Source organism: Caretta caretta, chromosome 9 (assembly GCF_965140235.1).
Source record: "Caretta caretta isolate rCarCar2 chromosome 9, rCarCar1.hap1, whole genome shotgun sequence".
NCBI classification, from domain to species: Eukaryota; Metazoa; Chordata; order Testudines; family Cheloniidae; genus Caretta; species Caretta caretta.
This window is the reverse complement of record NC_134214.1, coordinates 85,418,338-85,439,958: the sequence shown is the minus strand read 5'-3', so window position 1 is coordinate 85,439,958 and position 21,621 is coordinate 85,418,338. Positions and strand designations below refer to the sequence as shown.

General features: G+C 46.9%; 1 protein-coding gene across 2 annotated transcripts in view; it reads left to right on the top strand.

The window, feature by feature from the left end:
- COL4A5 (collagen type IV alpha 5 chain) overlaps nucleotides 1-21,621 on the top strand; it is a 144,296-nt gene that overhangs the window by 25,085 nt on the left and 97,590 nt on the right. Inside the window, exons 1-2 of one of the 2 annotated variants that reach the window (XM_048865520.2) lie at nucleotides 16,063-16,195; nucleotides 19,153-19,212. In XM_048865520.2, the coding sequence (XP_048721477.1) occupies nucleotides 16,166-16,195; nucleotides 19,153-19,212 (90 nt within the window). In that variant the 5' untranslated portion in view covers nucleotides 16,063-16,165. Of the gene's footprint in view, nucleotides 1-16,062; nucleotides 16,196-19,152; nucleotides 19,213-21,621 lie in introns of those variants that run through there. The other variant, XM_048865518.2, reaches the window with a different exon arrangement.

Below are 21,621 nucleotides of genomic sequence, written 5' to 3'. Positions count from 1 at the left end.
TTTCAGAAATGAATTCAGGCTAAACTTAATTTTTTTCCCCTTTTTCCTTGGAAATGGAGACTGAGCTATAACTATTTAGCATCTGAGACTTTCCATGATGAAAGCTCTTTCTAGACTTCGCTATAGGAAATGGCATTTTAAAAAAGAATTCTGCACAGCTGTGTATTCTACATCAGGTAATGAATTCCTCACATAGTTGAGTATCTGTTTCTACCATCCCTGGGTATGGTGCTGGAGCTCTTTCTCCAGTATTTTGGAATGAATGTGGCTTTTGAACCACTTTACTGTAGCTGTGCTTGGTCAACTCCCTAGTTTTTCCTTAAGAGTAAGAAGAGGAATCTGGGGGGGGGGAAGAATACATACCAAGAGAGTACTTACTGGCTAGAAGAGAAGGAGATGCACCAAGCAGCAGGTAAGTGCAAAATGGTCACTTCAGGACTGCGTCTAGTCAACCCTGACAAATTTAATGGGCCAGTTTCCAGAAAGGCATGCTGGGAAAATATTTGTGAGGCCAATTTTGCAGCACGTTGGCAATGTGTTGGAGATGTTCCTCACAGCCGGTGCTCTAGGTGACAATATCGTTGATGTACACAGCAGCATGTGAATTATGGGAACTCAGTATTTGGTTCATGAGCTGCTGGAAGGTGGCTGTGGCCCCATGCAAACCAAAAGGCATCATGGTAAATTGATAAAGGCCAAATGGTGTAGGAAAGGCTCTCTTCTCCCAGGAGGCTGGTGTCAAAGGCATCTGCCAATATCCCTTGGTTATATCTAAGGTGGAGACAAACTGCTTGAGTAGCTGGGTGATGCAGAATTTGTCTACCCAAGGCATGGGATATGCATTGAACCAGGAGATGGCATTCACCTTCCTGAAGTCAATGCAGAACCTGACCACTCCAAGCTTGGGGACAAGTACTATGGGGCTTCGCCACTCACTCCTGGACTCCTCAACCACTCCCAGGGCTAGCATCATCTCTAGTTCCTTCTGCACAACCGCCTACATCTTCTTGGGGAGCGGGCAGTGGTTCTCTCACCTTCTGGCTGGGGATGATAGCGCTGTGATGGCTTGTCATATTCATTTTCCCTGGCTGGGCCAACAAGAAGTGGGAGAGGCATATACTAGCTGCCGTAGCTTTCCTGCTGTTCGGGATCAAGCTTCTGGCTGATTGTCACTGGCCTTGGCTCAGCAGATTCATCAGCCAGTGACCCCAACTTGGGCTCCAGGGAGTACAGGGTGATCATCAGGCCCTCCTGTTCCTTCCAGGCCTTGAGGAGGTTCATGTGGTATACCCATTTGTCTCTCTGATGCTCTGGCAGCATGACAGGATATCTCATAGTCAACAGGCCCTTCCTGTCTGGTCACCTCAAAGGGACCCTGCCACTTGGCCAGCAGCATAGACTCTGAAGAGGGGTCCTGTTGTTGTTGTTACAGGTCTCTGGGCTCAAAGGTCCTCATCTTCATTCCCCGGTTGTACTGGTTCTCTTGAACGCATTGGGCCACTAACACATTCTCCTGCGTCATGGTACCCAGTTCTTGGAGCTGTTCCTGCAACCATAGTATGTACTAGACAGACCCCCTGGCCTGGCTTTCCTGTTTGTGTTTTTTTTTCCTCTCTCTCTCGCGCATATATATGGGGAAAACCCAGTGGAGGCCTATGGAACCTAAATCGCTCCACCAACCCATCGGACCGAGGTTTTGAGGGCATGGATATTTAGCAAATAGTAACATCCAGGTTGATGGCAGAGCTAGACTAACAGACCAGGGAACTAATGTATCTTGCATGGTAGTCCAACTCTGACAAAGATCTGCAGGAGTTCGTTAGTGATAGCAGGGGCAGTGGCAGCCCACGGGGTACAGCCTTCAGGTACTGCGTTGCATAGTCCACTACAACAAGGATATACTTGTGGCCCATGCTGCTCTTCTCCAGGGGCCCCACCAAGTGCAGGCCAATATGCTCGAAGGGGATCCCGACCACGGTTGAGGGCACAAGGGGGACCCTCAGTACCCCCTTCGGGATGGCTTTCTGACACTCTGGGCAAGAGGCTCAGTAGTCCCGCACTTCTTGGTGTATCCTTATTGAGGTTGCAGGAACAAACCATCCCGATGTATAGAAAGAATAGTAAATATGGCAGGCGGCCAGCTTGGCTTAACAGTGAAATCCTTGCTGATCTTAAACACAAAAATGAAGCTTACAAGAAGTGGAAGATTGAACAAATAACCAGGGAGGAGTATAAAAATATTGCTCAGGCATGCAGGAGTGAAATCAGGAAGGCCAAATCACACTTGGAGTTGCAGCTAGCTAGAGATGTTAAGAGTATCAAGAAGGGTTTCTTCAGGTATGTTAGCAACAAGAAGAAAGCCAAGGAAAGAGTGGGCCCCTTACTGAATGAGGGAGGCAACCTAGTGACAGAGGATGTGGAAAAAGCTAATGTACTCTGCTTTTTTTGCCTCTGTCTTCACAAACCAGGTCAGCTCCCAGACTGCTGCATTAGGTAGCACAGCATGGGGAGGAGGTGATCAGCCCTCTGTGGAGAAAGTGGTGGTTCACGACTATGTAGAAAAGCTGGACAAGCACAAGTCCGTGGGACCAGATGCGCTGCATCCAAGGGTGCTAAAGGAGTTGGCAGATGTGATTGCAGAGCCATTGGCTATTACCTTTGAAAACTCATGGCAATCAGGGGAGGGCCCGGAAGACTGGAAAAAGGCTAATGTAGTGCCAGTCTTTAAAAAAGGGAAGGAGGAGGATCTGGGAACTACAGGCCAGTCAGCCTCACCTCAGTCCCTGGAAAAATCATGGAGCAGGTCCTCAAGGAATCAATTCTGAAGCACTCATAGGAAAGTGATCAGGAACCGTCAGCATGGATTCACCAAGTGCAAGTCATGTCTAACCTAATTGCCTTCTATGATCAGATAACTGGCCCTGTGGATGAGGAGAAAGCAGTGGATGTGGTGTGGATGAGGAGAAAGCAGTGGATGTGGCAAAGCTTTTGATACGGTCTCCCACATTTATTCTTGCCAGCAAGTTAAAGTAGTATGGGCTGGATGAATGGACTATAAGGTGGATAGAAAGCTGGCTAGATTGTTGGGCTCAACAGGTAGTGATCAGTGGCTCCATGTCTAGTTGGCAGCTGGTATCAAGCGGAGTGTCCCAAGGGTCAGTCCTGGGGCTGGTTTTGTTCAATATCTTCAAAATGATCTGGAGGATGGCGTGGTCTGCACCCTCAGCAAGTTTGCAGGTGACACTAAACTGGGTAGATACTCTGGAGGGTAGGGATAGGATACAGAGGGACTTAGACAAATTAGAGGATTGGGCCAAAAGAAATCTGAGGTTCAACAAGGATAAGTGCAGAGTCCTGCTCTTAGGACAGAAGAATCCCATGCATTGCTACAAACTAGGGACCGAATGGCTAGGCAGCAGTTCTGCAGAAAAGGACGTAGGGGTTATAGTGGACGAGAAGCTGGATACGAGTCAACAGTGTGCCCTTGTTTCCAAGAAGGCTAATGGCATTTTGGGCTGTATAAGTAGGGGCATTGCCAGCAGATCGAGGGACGTGATCATTCCCCTCTCTTCGACATTGAGGCCTCATCTGGAGTACTATTTCCAATTTTTCCATATCCTTCTGGTCATGTGGGGCCCAAAACTGGACAGAGTCCAGTGGAAGGCAACAAAAATGATTAGGGGCCTGGAGCACATGACTTATGAAGAGAGGCTAAGGGACCTGGGATTGTTTAGTCTGCAGAAGAGAAAAATAAGGGGGGATTTGATAGCTGCTTTCAACTACCTGAAGGGGGGGTTCCAAAGAGGATGGATCTAGACTGTTCTCAGTGGTGGCAGGTGACAAAACAAGGAGTAATGGTCTCAAGCTATGGTGGGGGAGGTTTAGGTTGGATGTTAGGAAAATCTTTTTTTCACTAGGAGAGTGGTGAAACACTGGAATGCGTTACCTAGGGAGGTGGTGGAATCTCCTTCCTTAGAGGTTTTCAAGGTCAGGCTTGACGAAGCCCTGGCTGGGGTGATTTAGATGGGGATTGGCCCTGCTTTGAGCAGGGGGTTGGACTAGATGACCTCCTGAGGTCCCTTCCAACCCTGACATTCTATGAAATGAATCCTTGGGCCACCTGCTGCAGTGTTTTCTCCCTCCCCAGGAACCTGGCCCAAGGTACTGAGTGGACCAGGCGGAGCAAGCCTCGCTGGAACTGCTGTGGGACCAGCAGTTGGCACAGGACTTCCTTAGTCTGCGGGTCCTGGACCAACCCATGGAGAAAGTCATTGCGGATCTCAAACCGGGGTCCTTGGGGAAGGCACTGAGGTTGATCCTCCTTTTGGGTGGAGCCCACCGCATGCTCCCACGCCCAGCCGAGGGTTGGGTCTCCTCTGTGCTCTTCTAGGAAGTCCCAGTGAATGTCCAACCATCCTTGCCCTCCCATCATTGGGGCGTCAGCCAGGGGACGGCCTGCCTCTGGTGTCCCAGGGTTTCCCGATGGCCCTTCTATGGGGTCGTCGGGCCTTGGAAGACCCAATAACCCCCCCCTCATGGGGTGTGCCCCCTTAGCTCCCAAGGGGTGTGTGCTCCACTCCTGAAGGAGACCAGCAAAATCCTGCCTGCTGGGTAGCCTGCCTAGTTGGGGTGGCCCTGAAGCTACAGTCCTTCACACCCAGACAGTCAGGTATGGTTTCACATCCCCATGAATGCATTGCAGCCGTTTGGGTCCTCTGGCCGGGCCGGTGGTCTTGACCAGGCCGGCACGGATGATTGTTTGGCTGCATCCTGAGTCAACCAGGGCCATTGTTGGCATCCTGTCCACCCAAACAGGAACCAAGATCTTACCCAGCTGCCCCTTCCAGGCATGGTGACTGGCCACCCAAACCTGCCTGTAATTGCAGTCCATGTAAGGGCACTCTCTCAGGAAGTGCCTTTCCTGTCCACACTCTTAATACTGTCACAATTTCCCCCCTATGGGTGGGGTGGACTGGGCTGTCTCAGCCCCAGGTAGGGGTTGCCTGATGGGGTCTCTTGCACTGGGCACTGTTGTGGGCGCCAGCAGCCTGCCATAGGGTCGGGGACTCCCCCCCCTTTGGCCTTGCAAGGTCTCCAACCCAGCAGTCAGTCTCGCTCTCCCGGGCCCCCGATTTATGGCTCAATAACTCCGCTCCATGAGCAGCCATATAGTCCTCTGTCAGGGAGACTGCTTTGGTGAGATTTGCTGGGTGATGCATTGCACCCACTCCTCCTCCTCCCTCCTGGCAGGTAGGATCTGGGTAAATTGTTCTAGGGCCATGGCTTCTGTCACTTGGACCCCCATTCACTGTTCCAGTTCCAGCCACCGCCAACAGTACTCCTGGATTCGCTGTGCCACAGCTCTGGGTCTGGCCCCAGTGGGGACCAGTCACAGCAGAGTCACTGTCAGTATGTTTCTGGGTTGATGCCCATTTAGTCCAGGATGGCTGTATAAGCTTATACCCCTTAGAATATTCTCCTGAGGGTCAAGGTTCCACTAGGCCGTCTGCACCGGGCCAGTTAAGTAAGGGGCTAGGAGTGTGGCCCAGCGTTCGGGTGGCTACCGGGTGGCCGTGGCGACCCGCTCAAAAGTCACAAGGAACACCTCCGGGTTGTCACCCAGTCCCAACTTTGTCAGGTATACCAGGACACCCGTCAGGCCACTCCCAGATGCCGACCCTGCCAGTGTAGGGGAAGGGATTTGTAGGGGGTTGCAACAACGCTGCCATCTGTTGGACTAGCCGTTCCCACTGCGCCTGTTGCTGGGTGGCCAACTCCCACATCAGCTGTTGCTACTGCTGCTACACCATCTGAAAGTGTAGCTTGGGGCAAGCTGCTGGAACAGCTGCGCCTGCTATTGCTGCTGGCTCTCTAGATCCATTTCAGAAGCTTTTCAGGCTCCGTCTGTCAGGTTTGGTTCCTTCTAGCAGATCCTGATTGATGTCCACATTCTCTTCCAGTGGTTGTGGGTCTGATACACCCATCCGTCTTTGGGGGGCGGGGTGGGAGCGTTCCAGCCCTGCAGTTGCATATGTAGCCTGCCCCCAGTCTCGGGGCTGTGTGGCCTTAGTCTGATGACCCTTGTGATCAGGGCAGCTCAGCCTGACAGCCAGAGTCAATGATACAGCCCCTGTTGTCAGGGCAGTCTGGCCTACTGGCCAAAGTCAGTACTACAGCCCCTGCTGTGGGGGCAGTGCAGCCTAGTGGCCAGAATCAATAATACAGCTCTTGCCCTCAGGACAGTGCAGCCTAATACAGTAGTCCGAATCAGGGATACGGCCCTTGCTCTTAGGGCAGTGTGGCCCAGTGGCCAGAGTCCATAATACAAGACGTCCTTGTTCTCAGGGAAGTGCAGCTCAATGGCCAGAGTCAGTACTACAGCCCTTGCTGTTGGGGCCCTACTGGACAGAATCAGTAATACTGGTGAGTGGGGCTGCCACCATGGGGTGGGTGGTGGCCAGGATAGGGGGACCCAGGGCCCGATCAGTGGCGGGATTGCCTGCCACCAGCTCGGTGGGGCTTCAACCAAAACACACTGAGCCTTGGTCCAGTTCTGTAACAGTTTCCTGCAAAACTTCCCAGGGTTACTTCCTACCCAAGTCTCTGGGATTCTCTGGTCTCTCTCCTCTCCATGATGTCCCATGTCGGTGTGTCAGGGTCTGTCTCCAACTGGCTGGCCTCCGCGTCTTGGAGTGCAGTTGGTTCTCCCTCAGGAGCTGGCAACACACCTCCTTCCCTGCCAGCGGTCAGCCCAGACTGAGCTGCTCTGCTGGCTTTTATATCCTGCTTCCAGCTGGAGCATGCCCAGCAGAGCTGGGTGTGTGTGTGTGGCTGCCTCAGCTAAGAGAGAAGGGTTAACCCCTATTGTACCAGTGCGGGGCTGATGCACCCCATCACAGAGGCATAAACAGTTAATTGTTTTTATATAACATTATAAATTTATGATCTTGGTCATCCAGTATATTTGAATGGCCAACTAGTCAGTGAGAACACTGTTGCTGCTTACCTCTAAATAACTGCAGTGGTTACTCAGCGAAATCGTGGGTGAATACCACATGCAGTCCTGGTAGAAGCCAGTGGGATTGCACAGGATGTTAATCACTGTAGCATTCAGCCCATTGTCTAAACTTCAACTTAATGAAAGGGCCAAGTCGCAGAATGGAGTAACAAACTTGCCCCCTTCCAATGACCCTTTATTACAAAAAAAGGAGGGGAAGGGAAGAGATCCTGTCCCATTTATTTCGGGATAACAGACCAATGAGCAACCTTTGTATTCTGCAAAAAGAAAAGGAGTACTTGTGGCACCTTAGAGACTAACCAATTTATTTGAGCATGAGCTTTAAGCGAAAGCTCATGCTCAAATAAATTGGTTAGTCTCTAAGGTGCCACAAGTACTCCTTTTCTTTTTGCGAATACAGACTAACACGGCTGTTCCTCTGAAACCTGTCTTTGTATTCTGGACACTTGTTAGCAGAGAAATTCCCAGAGCTATAACCACAGGGCACGCTAGGTTGGCTCTTGATGATAGCCAGTCACATGACTACAAAAGCTAAACACTTAGCCCGTTTGCTGTCCAAGGAGTTTTAGTCTATTTGGTCTAGTGCCAGTATTCAGAAAAGTTTAATGGTCTACAAAAAGTCTCCCAGTCCGGCAGCCATAAAAGTAGGACCTCTAAAGCATGGGTGTCCTCTAATTAAACACTCTTCTCTGAATTTCGTTGTGGTGTTTAAAAACCGCCACTTGAGTTGCTTGACATGATTTATATTTCTGCTGCGGTTCCTTCTCCCACCAAAGTCTAAGATTTAAGCTATGTCATTGTACTCCAAAGTGGTCAGGTTCACTTCTGTTTCTGTTCAATTTAACTGCTTGGCACATCTTACTGTTGAAAACAACCAGTGTTATAATGTTTGCAAACATCACAATAAGAATGCTTAACTTGAAACACTGTGCTGCTATTCATTTTACATGCAGAGCAACACCTTCTAATTTTGGCTTTTTATAAAATGTATGTTCTTTGAAAAAAAAAATTAAAAAAAAGACTCACAAGGTTTATGGCCTATCCTATCTTATCTCAGATAAGAATGCTAATTGATGGCCCAGAGAGAGAGATTTCTAAACCTCGGGTAAGGAAGTGAAATGACTAGTAAGGATGTATGCCTTTAGGAAACTACTTTTTTTTTCTTTGTTTTAATCTAAAGTATCAGAAAATCTTGAGTTCTAAACAGCATGAGTGGTTTTGCCTTTGTGGATCTACATAGTGGAACTTAAGTCAGCTGAGACAGTAAATGTGTGTGATATATAGATAAGAGCCCTTAAACCTTTCTTTGTATGTGAGAAGGAGGAAGAGTATCATTTTTGAATTCTTCAGATAGGAACTAATGTCCTAGAACCAGTTTAATGAGTGAAGAGAATGTGTCCTAGCCAAAAAAAAAAAGATACCATTGATCCTGTGTGTTTGAACAAATGTTCGTGAGGTCATTAAAAGCCTTACTCCTGTGGTTTTTTGCAAATATTGACAGAACACACTGGCACTCTAGTGTATTATTCATAGACAATGGGGAGGGTGGGGGAGTCTGCATAGTCCTGCCTCTTTGTTGGTTTTTCCCATCTCCACTCCTTTTCCCCCTCCCACTCTGGAATATGGCTTCAGATTTGGGCAGTGCTCCTGAGATCAGGTTTTGGGGTTGTAAACCAGATAACTCCAATAATTCCTCCCACTTAGTTTGAAATTTCCAAGGTGTGTGTTTATTTTGTCACCCTGCTGTAGAATGCTTTCCTCACTGTCACCTGTGTTTATAGTGTAAAGGGGTAAAATGGTTATCTTGGTCCCTGATGAGCTGCAATCTGTATATGAAGCTAGCACATGCATATTAGTCATAACTGAGGTATGCTCTAATGCTAAAGTGCAGAGTGGCCCTTCACTGCCACTGAGAGGGCAACAGATACAGCTGTGTTAAGGAACCATACACTGCAAAAGAGGCAGTGACTCTAGAACTTTCAGTTCTTGGCTGTTCCTTGACCCTTTGCTGCTTCTAATGCTGGATCATTCGTGTGCTTCAAAGGGTTTTGGGATTGGGGCTCAAACTAAAAACATGCAGTTACTAGATTCACAACCTACATCAATATGTTGATAGAATAATGTATCCATATGTTAAAATGGGAGGAATGGGAACCTGGAAAATCCCCAAGATAACAGCTTTCATGGTAAAAATAACACTATATAGTACTAGACAGGAAGATGTTAAGGAAGGATGGAAATAAATGGATGCAAATCTTACAACTATCCTTGCTAGAGTTTTCCCTAGTTATTCCATTCAGTCTGCACTGGATAACTTCTTATCCTATTTGGCATAGAGATTAGAAGGAGCAGAGCATCTCTTTTAAGTAAAAGTCTGTCACTATTTCCACTGGTGAATTAAATATTCTGCCTTTTACATAGGCACAGCCTGTGCCTAAACAGCTGCATCTTTTCTCCTTGTCTAAAAGAAGCCATTTAGAAGTCTTTAAAGCTCTGTCACTTGCATGCTTTTTTCTCCTTGATACTTTGTACAAGGGAATACCTGATTTTTATTCTCCCCCTTCCCCAAGTGCTGTCTTAAATCTGAATAGTAGTGCAGTAGTTTCTCCACTACTCTGATCCCAAAAACTTTCTTTAAATTTCCCTGCGCTTGGAGGTTTGTGCCACTGTAGCTCATTTCTAAAATAGTGAGTTGGACCTCTGTCTTAATCTCTGGCTGTATGGCTAATGCATCACTTAGACTGTAAATTCCTTTGCCCAGATTCTGATATTAGTTGTCATTGTAAAACTGGAATAACTCCGCTGAAGTCACTAATCAGAATCTGGTTTCCTCCCTTGGTATTCTACTGTTAATTGAATTATCTTGTTAGCACTAACCCCCCCCCCACACACACACACGGTAAGGCAACTCCCATCACGTGTATATATACATGCCACTGTATTTTCCACTCCATGCATCTGATGAAGTGGGTTTTAGCCCACAAAAGTTTATGCCCAAATAAATGTGTTTAGTCTCTAAGGTGCCACAAGGACTCCTCATTGTAATAACAGCCCTGTAACTCTCCTCCCTCCCCTCATCAAGCACACTTGTTTGTACACAACAAACAGTTTCCTGTGTCAAACCTAATCTTGTCTGTTATCACAAGCTATTGTCTTTCTGGAGGTGCTATGCTGCTGTGTGTTGGCACCAGGGGGGTACTACCCCTGAATGAATCTTTAATGGCTCCCAGTGGAGCAGATTACTGTCATACCCGACTTGACTATGTAAAGAGTTGTCACTTTGGATGGGCTAGCACCAGCAGGAGAGTGAATTTGTGTGGGGGGGTGGAGGGTGAGAAAACCTGGATTTGTGCTGGAAATGGCCCACCTGCTGATCACTTTAGATAAGCTATTACCAGCAGGACAGTGGGGTGGGAGGAGGTATTGTTTCATATTCTCTGTGTGTATATAAAGTCTGCTGCAGTTTCCACGGTAAACATCTGATGAAGTGAGCTGTAGCTCACGAAAGCTCATGCTCAAATAAATTGGTTAGTCTCTAAGGTGCCACAAGTACTCCTTTTCTTTTTGCGAATACAGACTAACACGGCTGTTCCTCTGAAACCTGTCATACCAGTGAAAAAGGTCCACAGTAATTACACTTGCATACACTGCAGTTTATTTGAGAAGCAATTAAACAAGTGGTAAAGGGTTACATTAAGCACATAACTCCTATGTTAGACATTAAAGAGCTATACGTTTCTCTTAGTGAGCCTCTCTTACACAAACAGGCTCTGTGCTAGCCTCACACTGTTCCTGCTTGGCAAACAGAGAAGGTGGTTACCAATTCTATGAACGACTGGACTCGTCTTTCCAGGTCTGGTCTCCTCGGCCCTCTGTCTCGGATTCCCTTGAGGCAAGGCCTTGGCTGCCTGGAGAGCCCTCTAGCTCACAGTCCTACTTGAGCCCATGGAGCAGAGTTTTGGCTACTCTGTCTAGCAGTATTGCTTCTTTAAGCGTTAATTAAGGAATCCCCCACAGTAATTTAATTTGCTTGATTTTTATACTCTTTCTTTTTTCCTCAAAGGAGTCGCATGTATTAAAAGCATGCCCAGTGAGCATGTGGCTACTAATTTTTACTGAATTAATACTTTAGGAGGAGACTGCAGAGTGGTGCCAACTGAACATTATCCCACATTCACTCCCTTATCAATCTTTCTCTTCAACCCTCTGCGTGGTGTCCTTGCTGGGTCACTATAACCAGGTCAGCCTGTGCTCCATGCTGGGATTTTATGCATGTGATATTTACTTTTGCATGGGCCCATATTTGCCAACCAATAGGTTCAGTATCGATCACACATGCAGGCTTTGCCAGTCCTTTATCAAATCTGCTTCTGCTTAAATGGGCCCTGCTCCCAGGATCCTCTGCAGTTTTTCAGCCATGTTTAAGTCAGGTCAAGTTGTGCTCACAGCATTCATTCAGTATGGCCACACCAATTCAGCACCATCCCAACTCTCTGGACTCAAGGTAAGAATAGTGGTACCATATTAACACTTGTGGCTAGCAAACCTTTCTATGTGGGCTCTGGATAATGTTATGTGACCTGCAGCTCATGGAGGAAGTTTCAGTGTTTAAACACTCTTGTACTTGCCACAGTTCAAGTGGGGGAGGGGAAAAGTAAGACCCTGTCCTCTGCATTTAGAGACTTAGAATTCTGAGGAGCACAAATCCATGTTTAGTGTTGTGTATTTTATCTACCTAACCAAGAGACCCTTAACTGCTGCAAAGGGGCTCTTAACTTGAGTCTGTATTTAGTAGTAAGTCATCTCCACAGTATCTTGTCTTTATACTTAGATTGTAAGCTCTTTGGGGCAGGGACTGTCTTTGTTCCATGTTTGTACAGTGCCTTGCACAACAGGGTCCTGGTCCAGGAGTAGGGATCCTAGGTGCTATGGTAATACAAATAAATTTTGGACAGGGGTTCAGGTACGTAACACCGCTAACTCAGTTCAACAGTTATCACCTGCAAGCCCTGTGAGCCAAGGCCCTGATGAGATACGGTGGGCCCAATTCAGTTGAACAAGTCAACTGCAACAACTTTCCGATTGCAGTGCCAGTTTGTCCAACTCCAACTGTAATGGGTAGCCTGGAGGGCCTAGTGGTTGCAAGGTCTCAGCCTTTAAGACAGGGGGTGGGGAAGTAGGGGGACTCAGGCCCTCCCCCTCCAGTGAGTCCCATCCCATGGTCCTGTGTTAACTCCTGAACAGGGGCAGCCCTCCCAAGCAGGGAGTCAGAAAATAGCCCAGGGCAGAGAATTCAACCAGCATCTGTTTGGTTTGTGGTGTGGCTGCTCTAGTGTACTTAGTTCGGCGGCCGCCTTCCTGTAGGGCCCTCTGGGTCTTGAGCAGTGCCTCATCACAGTCCCAGGCTCATTTGGGTGGGCAGCTGCCAGTTGGTGAGGCCAAGCACCACAATGTCCCTGGGCTTTGCCTACTCAGTTGCCTCCAGAGCTGGAGGCTCCTAGGTCTCCTTCAGAGTCTCCTGCAGTGGGGAAGACCGTGCTTCCTCTCAGGTGGCTGCCTTGGTGGGCAGGTTAGTGCTCTTCCCTTTGAATAGAGAGAAAGCTAGTTCCTGCCCCTTTGCCAGTCAGCCCTGCACTGAGCCAGGCATTCTCCTTTTCTCCCCCCTCCAGGCCTGGCATTAGCTGCAGGCATAATGGGGCAGGGCTAGCTGGGCCCAGAGGCTCTCGTTAACCCTTGTTGTATTGGCTGGCAGTTGTTCTACTTCATCACACCAACCTTCAGAACTTCAGCTGAAACAATTGCAGCCAGTCTTTCAACTCTGATTCTGTCACTTGTGGGGCTTCCAGTCAGCCAAAGGGAAATGTGCAGGGCAGAGGGCTGGATAGCCTCTGGGCTCCAGGCTATTTCTTCAGACGGGTGTCTTATTGAAGGTCAGGTGTCTTTTGGGAAGACCTAGGATCAAGGTGACCCTCACTGGGGGATGAAGATGGAGGAGGGAGAGTTGACCTATAGAACAGGGATGGGCAAACTTTTTGGCCTGAGGACCACATCAGGGTGCGAAACTGTGTATGGAAGACCAGGTAGGGAAGGCAGTGCCTTCCCAAACAGCTTGGCCCCTGCCCTCTATCTGCTCCCTCCCACTTCCTGCCCCCTGACTGCCCCCCTCAGAACCGCCAACCCTTCCCCCCCCCCCTTGTCCCCTGACCACCCCCTCCCAGGACCCATCCCTGACGGGCCCCCCAGGACTCCCACACCCTATCCAACCCCTCCCTGTCCCCGGACTGCCCCGACCCATATCCACACCCCTGCCCCCTGACGGGCCCCCTCCAGAATCTCCGCCCTATCCAACTGCCCCCTGTCCCCTGATCATCCCCCAGGACCCACTGCCCCTTATCCAACCCCCTGCCACCCCCTTAACATACCACTGAGAGCAGCAGGAGCTTGCAGCCCAGCCACTGCTCACACAGCGGCATAGCTGCGGGAGAGGGGGAACAGCGGGGGGGGGGGGGGGGGCTGGGGGCTAGTCTCAAGGGCCAGGCAGGACAGTCCCACGGGCCGGATGTGGGCTGTAGTTTGCCCACCTCTGCTATAGAAGGTAAATTTCTTAAACCAATCTACAGAAACTCTCAAAGGGGGCTAGATTTATCCCCACTTAACAAAACAAGCTGTGCCCCAGGAGGATTCCCACAGGGTTTCCTCCTACAGGGAGGTCTGCCATTTGGTGCGGAGCTTTAGTTACTGCCAGTGGAGGCTGCAGCTTGGAAGTGCTGAGCCAGCAGATCCTTTTTTGCCATCTGGAATATGCTGCTTTCCTGGCCAACACAGCTCAGTTTGAACCTGCCCTAGTAGAGAGGATGTCCCAGCAGCTGGCTGCATCCTGGATTGTGCTGGCAGAAACTGTGACCTAGTGTTTTTAATATACAATTTTCTGAAAATCACTTTGGTGTACCCAAGTAAAAAAAAAAAAAAATGTATTCCTGCAATGCCGGACAGAACCTCTGATGAACCTACATCATAGTAGCATACTTGTTACCACAAAAGCAGATATAGAGGGCCACCTCATGCCTTCAGTTATGCTAGTATGACCCCAGTGAAGTCTGTTACTGAGAGCAGAAAGCAGCTCTGAATCAAAATATGTATTTCATTACAGTTTTTAGCATGTTTCCTAACACTCTAAGACTGATATCCATGGCATAAAACAGGCTTCCATGCCCTACTTTAAGACCCAAAGATTGCTCATGTCCTACAAGAATTATCCTTTGACCAGAAAACCAGTACCAATCCTTCTTGTATACACTAATGAAAGGAGCTTACTCAGAGCACAGTGGCTCAGTAGGGTAGAAGCTGTCAGGAAAGCCCAGTGAAAGGATTAGCTCGCCTCCAATAAATTACTTGGAGCCCTTGATCATGTTTTGTTTAAGAGTCATGGCAAAGGAAATGGCAGGGATAATAAACACAAATTCAGCTTTCAGAGTAACAGCCGTGTTAGTCTGTATTCGCAAAAAGAAAAGGAGTACTTGTGGCACCTTAGAGACTAACCAATTTATTTGAGCATGAGCTTTCGTGAGCTACAGCTCACTTCATCGGATGCATACCGTGGAAACTGCAGCAGACTTTATATACACACAGAGAATATGAAACAATACCTCCTCCCACCCCACTGTCCTGCTACATACCCTTTGGAAACAATGTGGAATGTGTGAAACTAAGCAGTTCTTGTAATATTTTTACATACTGCTCCCTCCCCCCCTTTTCCAGTCTCAGAGGGTAAAGGTTAGAGTGGGCCTGGAGAACGAACTCTTCTTAGAGGTAGATCCTTCAGGTTAAGTCACATTCCTACGCACTGCACACAGTCTTTGCTGTTTTCTTAGATTGATGCTGTCCATGCTGCAGCACTTATGGTACACAGAACGTGATCTTGTGACTAAAGCAGCTGACTGGGAACAAAGGCTCCTGGGTTCTGTTCCCAATATCGCTGCTGACTTACTGTGTAATATTGAGCAAATCACTTTTGCCTCTTTTGCTTCAGTTTCCCCACCTGTAAAACAGAGGAATAACTACCTCAGAGGGGCTCAGTGAGGCCTGATAAATGTTCTTGCAATGCTCTGACACCCTCTGCTGAAAGGTGCTATATAGTTATTTTTTCAATTCATTTTACAGGCCTGAGAATTAATGCCTTTTACTGCATTGTTTCTCACTAATACTGACGCTTTCCTGTTCCGCAGTTATCAACTAGGGCAAGTTGAAGGCTGTAGCCATGCAGAAGACTGACTTTTACCATGCTGACCTTTGTTTCCCCAGGCATGGGAACCCTGATGTTGAGAGAGCAGGCTTATATTGTAAAAGTGGTCCTGAAGCTTGTCTGGCGATTTGAATAAGAAATTGTCACTGTTGCGGAGGAGGAGAAATTCCCGGCATAATTGTGGATACTTCAATGACACACGTTAACAGTAAACTTGTGATACCAAAACTCTTCAGCCTCTGGCTTGTAGCTTTAATCTTCTAGTTAGGTGTCTAGCAAAGAAAAATTTAAACACTGGTGTACTGTACAATAGGTGTTGTATTTCAGCAGCTTGCTTCTTGTGCACACTTTTTCCATTTAGAAGTGACCTTAATATTACCAAAAGAACCTAAACAAACAACTCAGTTTGCAGATGAAATGGGTCTCCTTTGTTCTTTTTAGTATCTGACTTGTTGGTTATCACCCAACAGATTTCTGTCTTTTCACCTGAACTACCTGCCAAATTCTAGCTCTACACATCTTGGGGATTAGAATGACTTATAAATAGGAAGATAAGTGAGATTGCTAGGGAAATCTCACCTGATACACTGAGTGAATAATTCATACAAGGATTTTTAGTCTGAAATGGCTGACATCTGATTGCAGTACCGTCTAAAAACTGTTTTCTCTGTCCTTCAGACAGGTGTCTTATAGCTTCCTTCTCTTATTCTGAAATTGCTGAAGATCACATTCACCCCAGATAAAGCATATGAACCAGGCATTCAGAACTCACTGTGCCCTTCAGTAGAATGTCCAGCCCGGACGCTCGTTACTTTTCTCAAACTTGCTAAGGAAGAGTCTTGCTCAAAATGGAAGGAGTCCAGCCTTAGCATAGCAAAGGCTCTTGAGTGCGGTCAAAGGCAGAAATGAAGAATTCCTTAATTTTGATCAAAAAGGTTTGTTTGAATGTTTATAGCCCCAACATACCAAAAAGCAGATGGGGGGGGGGGGGGGGGGGAGACTTTATTTAAAATGGAAGCAGGCTAAGGGAGGGAAGAACTTTAGCTCTACTTTAAGGACAGCTTGATATGGTGGGGGGGGGGACAGTAATGTCACATGTAACTAATCTTAATCCATTTTTAAAAAAAATTGATCGTGGAATTAATCTTAAAACTACTTGTAAAAACAAATTTACAGTCTGTCTTCTAGTCAACTGTTGAACAGAGTTCTTGGCCCTTAGGATACTAAACTGCATGATGTGATCCTTCCTAATCAATGAGTCTGACCCTGTTTTACTCACCTTGTACTGATCAAAGGATTTGAGACTTTAACCATTCCAAATACAGGAACTACGTATAACTGAAAAATGGAGAATTTGGGGTATGTCTAGCAGTTGTACTAGAATTGTGACAGCTGACACAACCTCAGTTGTCTCACTGCAACAATTAACACCATCCCAGATTAGCATAGCTGCAGGTGAATGAAGTTCTGTTTTTCAGTTTGAGGCTTAATAATCTGTTTAGGCTATGAGCCAGTATGTTCCCAGTGCCAGGTAGGTGATGGGTCATGTCTTAGCAAGGCTCTGATAAGGAAAAATAGTTCAAGCATGGCATACCAAAGGTCTGACACGCAAAGGGCTGTGCCTATTTGACTGAAACTTACTTTGTATAAAATTGTTGAAAAGTTTTAGTATTGCAAAGTTTAACACATGTGCTGTACTTACCTACATGCCTCCAGCTTCCATCCAGACCACCTCACACGATCCATTGTCCACAGCCAAGCTCTAAAATACAACCTCATTTGCTCCAGTCCCTCAGACACAAACACCTACAGGATCTCTATCAAGCGTTCTTAAAACTACAATGCCCACCTGCTAAAGTGAGGAAGCAGATTGACAGAGCCAGAAGAGTACCCAGAAGTCACTTACTACAGGACAGGCCCAACAAAGAAAGTAACAGAATGCCACTAGCTGTCACCTTCAACCCCCAACTATAAAACCTCTCCAGTGCATCATCAAGGATCTACAACCTATCCTGAAGGATGATCCCTCACTCTCACAGACCTTGAGACAGGCCAGTCCTTTCTTACAAACAGCCCCCGCCCCCCCAACATGAAGTAAATACTCACCAGCAATTACACACCATACAACAAAAACATTAACGCAGGAATCTATCCCTGCAACAAACCTTGTTGCCAACTCTGTCCACATCTATTCAAGGGACACCATCATAGGACCTAACCACATCAGCCGCACCATCAGGGGCTCATTTGCCTGCACATCTACCAATGTGATTATATGCCATCATGTGCCAGCAATGCCCCTCTGCCATGTTTGATTTGGTCAATGTACAGTCTCTACGCAAAAGAATAAATGGACACAAATCAGACGTCAAGAATTTATAACATTCAAAAACCAGTCGGAGAACTCTTCAACCTCCCTGGTCGCTCAATAACAGACTTAAAAGTGGCAATTTTTCAACAGAAAAACTTCAGAAACACTCCAATGAGAAACTGCAGAACTGGAATTAATTTTCAAACTGGATACCATCAAATTAGACCTGAATAAAGACTGGGAGTGGATGGGTCATTACACAAACTATAAAAACTAATTTCCCCATGCTAATTTTTCCCCCTACTGTTACTCACACCTTCTTGTCAACTGTTTGAAATGGACTACCCTGATTACCACTACAAAAGTGATTTTTTTTCTCCTGCTGATAATAGCCCACTTTAATTAAATTGTCTTGTTAGAATTAGTAGGCAACCCCTGTCTTTTCATGTACTGTGAGTGTATGTGGATAGATATAGATCTTCATCCAATGCATGGAGTGGAAAATATAGTAGGAAGTGGGTTTTAGCCCACAAAAGCTTATGCCCAAATAAGTGTTACTCTCCAAGGTGCCACAAGTACTCGTTGTTTTTGTTGATACAGACTAACACGGCTACTACTCTGAAACCTGCTGTACTTTTGTTCTAGACAAGTGTTATTACTAGTCAAACTATTCCAAATTGTGACCATTCTAGTGTTACTGCTTGTGATTAACTAACTGTAAAAAAGCTTAATAATCACTACATATCAGTATAGACATGTCATGCTACACTTCATCTGCTGATCTCCAGCTGGGAGGCAGGGGGCTCCTGTGGGGGAAATTAAAGAACCCACATGCCAGTGAGTCTAATCATATTTTTGAAAAACTCTGGAGTTCTGTAACAGATGTTGAAAGAAAATAGGTTAGAAATTAAATGAATGTGATGTAATAGTGTGATCTGGCTCGGGTATCACCAATTGACGCTCTTGCTCGGACCTGAGCAAGAGCAAGCTCTCCCCTTAATGCCAGAATGACCCTTTGTAACCTACTTTATCATGCTCTTGGATACACAGTTGATGGGGATATGCCTGGTGTTATGTTTTTATAGTTCTGATGGTAACTGGGCTGTAGAAGTGGAATTCATCATGTAATAAGTACCTTTCCATTAGCCTCTTGATAAATCCAACCTGTTAAGGTTTGGTCTCAGCTGTGTAAATACTGTTCAGAAAGTGCCATCTGGTGGCTGGAGCCCTTACTGAAATGTTCTTCCCAGATCTGGAACCTGGCCAGGAAAGCTATGTTAGTACCTTACTATTGTAAAAAATAAATAAATAAAACTTGCTCTGAGTTTCCACAGGCTGGTGTCATTGCATGCATAAGTTTTACAACATAGGCTACCTCCCACCTTGGGCATGATGTATAAAACTAGTCTGCCTCAAAGCTTTTCATAAACTATATCCAGTTTGACCACATGGAGGCTAGATGACTTTTATGGATTTTAAAACTAGTATTTAAGGCATTTAAAAATATTTAGTGCACCCTTGCATAGGGGTAGTGTTCAATCTGCAATTAAAAGCTTCTAATGCCTTTTTATTTCTCTTAAGGCTTGCCATGGATGTACATCAGGATCCAAATGTGACTGTAGTGGAGTAAAAGGCGAAAAGGTAAACCCTCTGCTTAAATTTTTCATCAGTTGAAAATAGCTTCTGAAACAGTTGAATTGTTCAGGATTTAATGAAGTTGGGTAAAACACTTAAGTAAAACTTTTTTCTTTTCTTTTTTTTTTAAACTTAATGTACTGTACAGTGGTGAGTGTGCTGTACTTCTGGGCATTTTTTGGTGGTAATTGGTTCGTTCACACAATACAACACTTGCCCATGTGCTTTTTGTTATAACAATAGTAAATCTCAGGGAGTGGGTGAGGCCTAATGGACCCATATGGTAGCAGCAAGTTAAGTGGGCTCCTAACATCACTTTAGCAGGAAGGGTGGGAGGGAAGAAAGCAATATATATACTTGTCTTGGTATATTAGACTGAGAACATTAGGGAGGCAGATTTGACACAATGGAAAGTCATGTTCACTACTGTTACCCAAGTTCCCCCCTGCTGTCTTGATATGCAACTAAATCATGGGCGTGCACAAAGCTTTCCTGACAACTAGCTTTCCTGTTTACTCCTCTTCCTTGTTGACTTATATATTAATAGAAGATTTCAGTCTTCCTAAGACCAAGCAAGCTGTATCAAGTGAACTGGACAGTTTCAATGCTTCCAGCTGCTTCTACTTTTCTTCTGCATCCGAGGAAGCAGCCTTACATTTTCAGAAGCTAGAAAAAGCCCTTTAAAAAAGGAGAGCGATGCAATATTGGGAAGGTTTGATGTCTTCCAGGAATCAGTCTTCCCAATTTGAAGCAAACTGGGCTCCCAGTTTACTACAGATGACAAGATTTTTGGCTTAGAGTTCTTTTGGAGTAACATAGCAATATGTCAGAATTGGCTAAGGAGAACTCCTTATTACCCACTAGGGTAGACCTGGTGGGAAACAGAGAATACTAGGCTTGTGATTTGCTTTGTGTTCTGAGGGATGCTATAGCCCAGAGGTGGGCAAACTATGGCTTGCGGGCCACATCCAGCCCACGGGACCGTCCTGCTCGGCCCCTGAGCTCCAGCCGGGGAGGCAAGCCCTCGGCCCCTCCCATGCAACCATGCCGCTGCGTCGCCTGGGCTCTGGCCCACTGCTCTTGCTGTGCAGTGTGGCTGGCTCTGGCATGGTAAGGGGATGGGGAGCAGGGGGTCCCGGGGTGGAAGTCAAGGGACAGGGAGCAGGGGGTGGTTGGATGGGGCGGAGGTTTTGGGGGGGCGGTCAGGGGATGGGGAACGAGGGGGGGGTTGGATAGGGCATGGGAGTCTCCGGGGGCTGGTCGGGGGTTTGGATAGGGGTTGGGACAGTCAGATGACAGGGAGCGGGGGGGTTGGATAGGGGGTGGGGTCCCAGGGGATGGTTAGGGGTGGGGGGGTCCCAGGAGGGGGCAGTCAGGGGACAAGGAGCAGGGGGGCTGATAGGTTGGGGGTTCTGAGGGGGGCAGTTGGGGGGGTGGGAAGGGGCAGATAGGGGTCGGGGGCCAGGGCCAGGCTATTTTGGGAGGCACAGCCTTCCCTACCCGGCCTGCCATATAGTTTTGCGACCCTGATGGGGCCCTTGGGCCAAAAAGTTTGCCCAGTCCTGCTATAGCCAGTCTCCTCTTAGTACTGGATGCTGCCATCCCTCTTTGAGAGGCAGGGTTTTTTTGTGCCTAGAATGGACTCACCACTCCCGATGAGAGATGGGTTGATGGTGATTTGTTTGAAGGGAATGTTCCTTACTTTATACTTTTGATCTGAAACTGGATGGTGCTGGTAAAATGTTGGTCCTTTGGGCCATGAACATGGCTGCCTGTGTTCCTGAAATTCTGAATCTTGGTTGATGAACAACTTATCCTCTCCTCAGAATGCAACATGATGATGGGATTATAGAAATATAGGGCTGGAATACCTGTGCTGCAGCAGGATCAAATAACCTAGACCCTCTCGGACAGGTGTTTGTCTAACCTGCTCTTGCAAAGCCTCCACTGGTGGGATTCTGCAGCCTCCTTAGGTACCCTGTTCCAGTGCTTAACTAGCCTTGTAGTTAGACAGTTTCTCTAGTACCTAATCTGAATCTAACTTGCCGCAAACTAAGGGAAGATCCTAACTTAGGGCTAGATCGACATCTAATTAGACCAGCTGAGGATCTGGCCCCCTGTGCCTGAAAAGCCTGGTAATGTTTATATTGATATGTTCCCATGTAGTTTTCTGAATGTCCAGACTATTGACCACACTTGAGTAACTCCTTGATTCTTTTTATTCCTCTGTTTCCCATTACCAAATTCCAGGAGCACTGTAGTAGCTGAGTGACATTTTTCCAGTGCAGGAGCCATACTCTAGGCAACTGCCTGCACCTTGCTCATGTTACTAGGAAATTTCCAACTGGATTAATGTTAGTTAAAATTATTCAGGGCTTTCCTTCTTCCTTGGACTCCTAACAGGGGAGTCGTGTA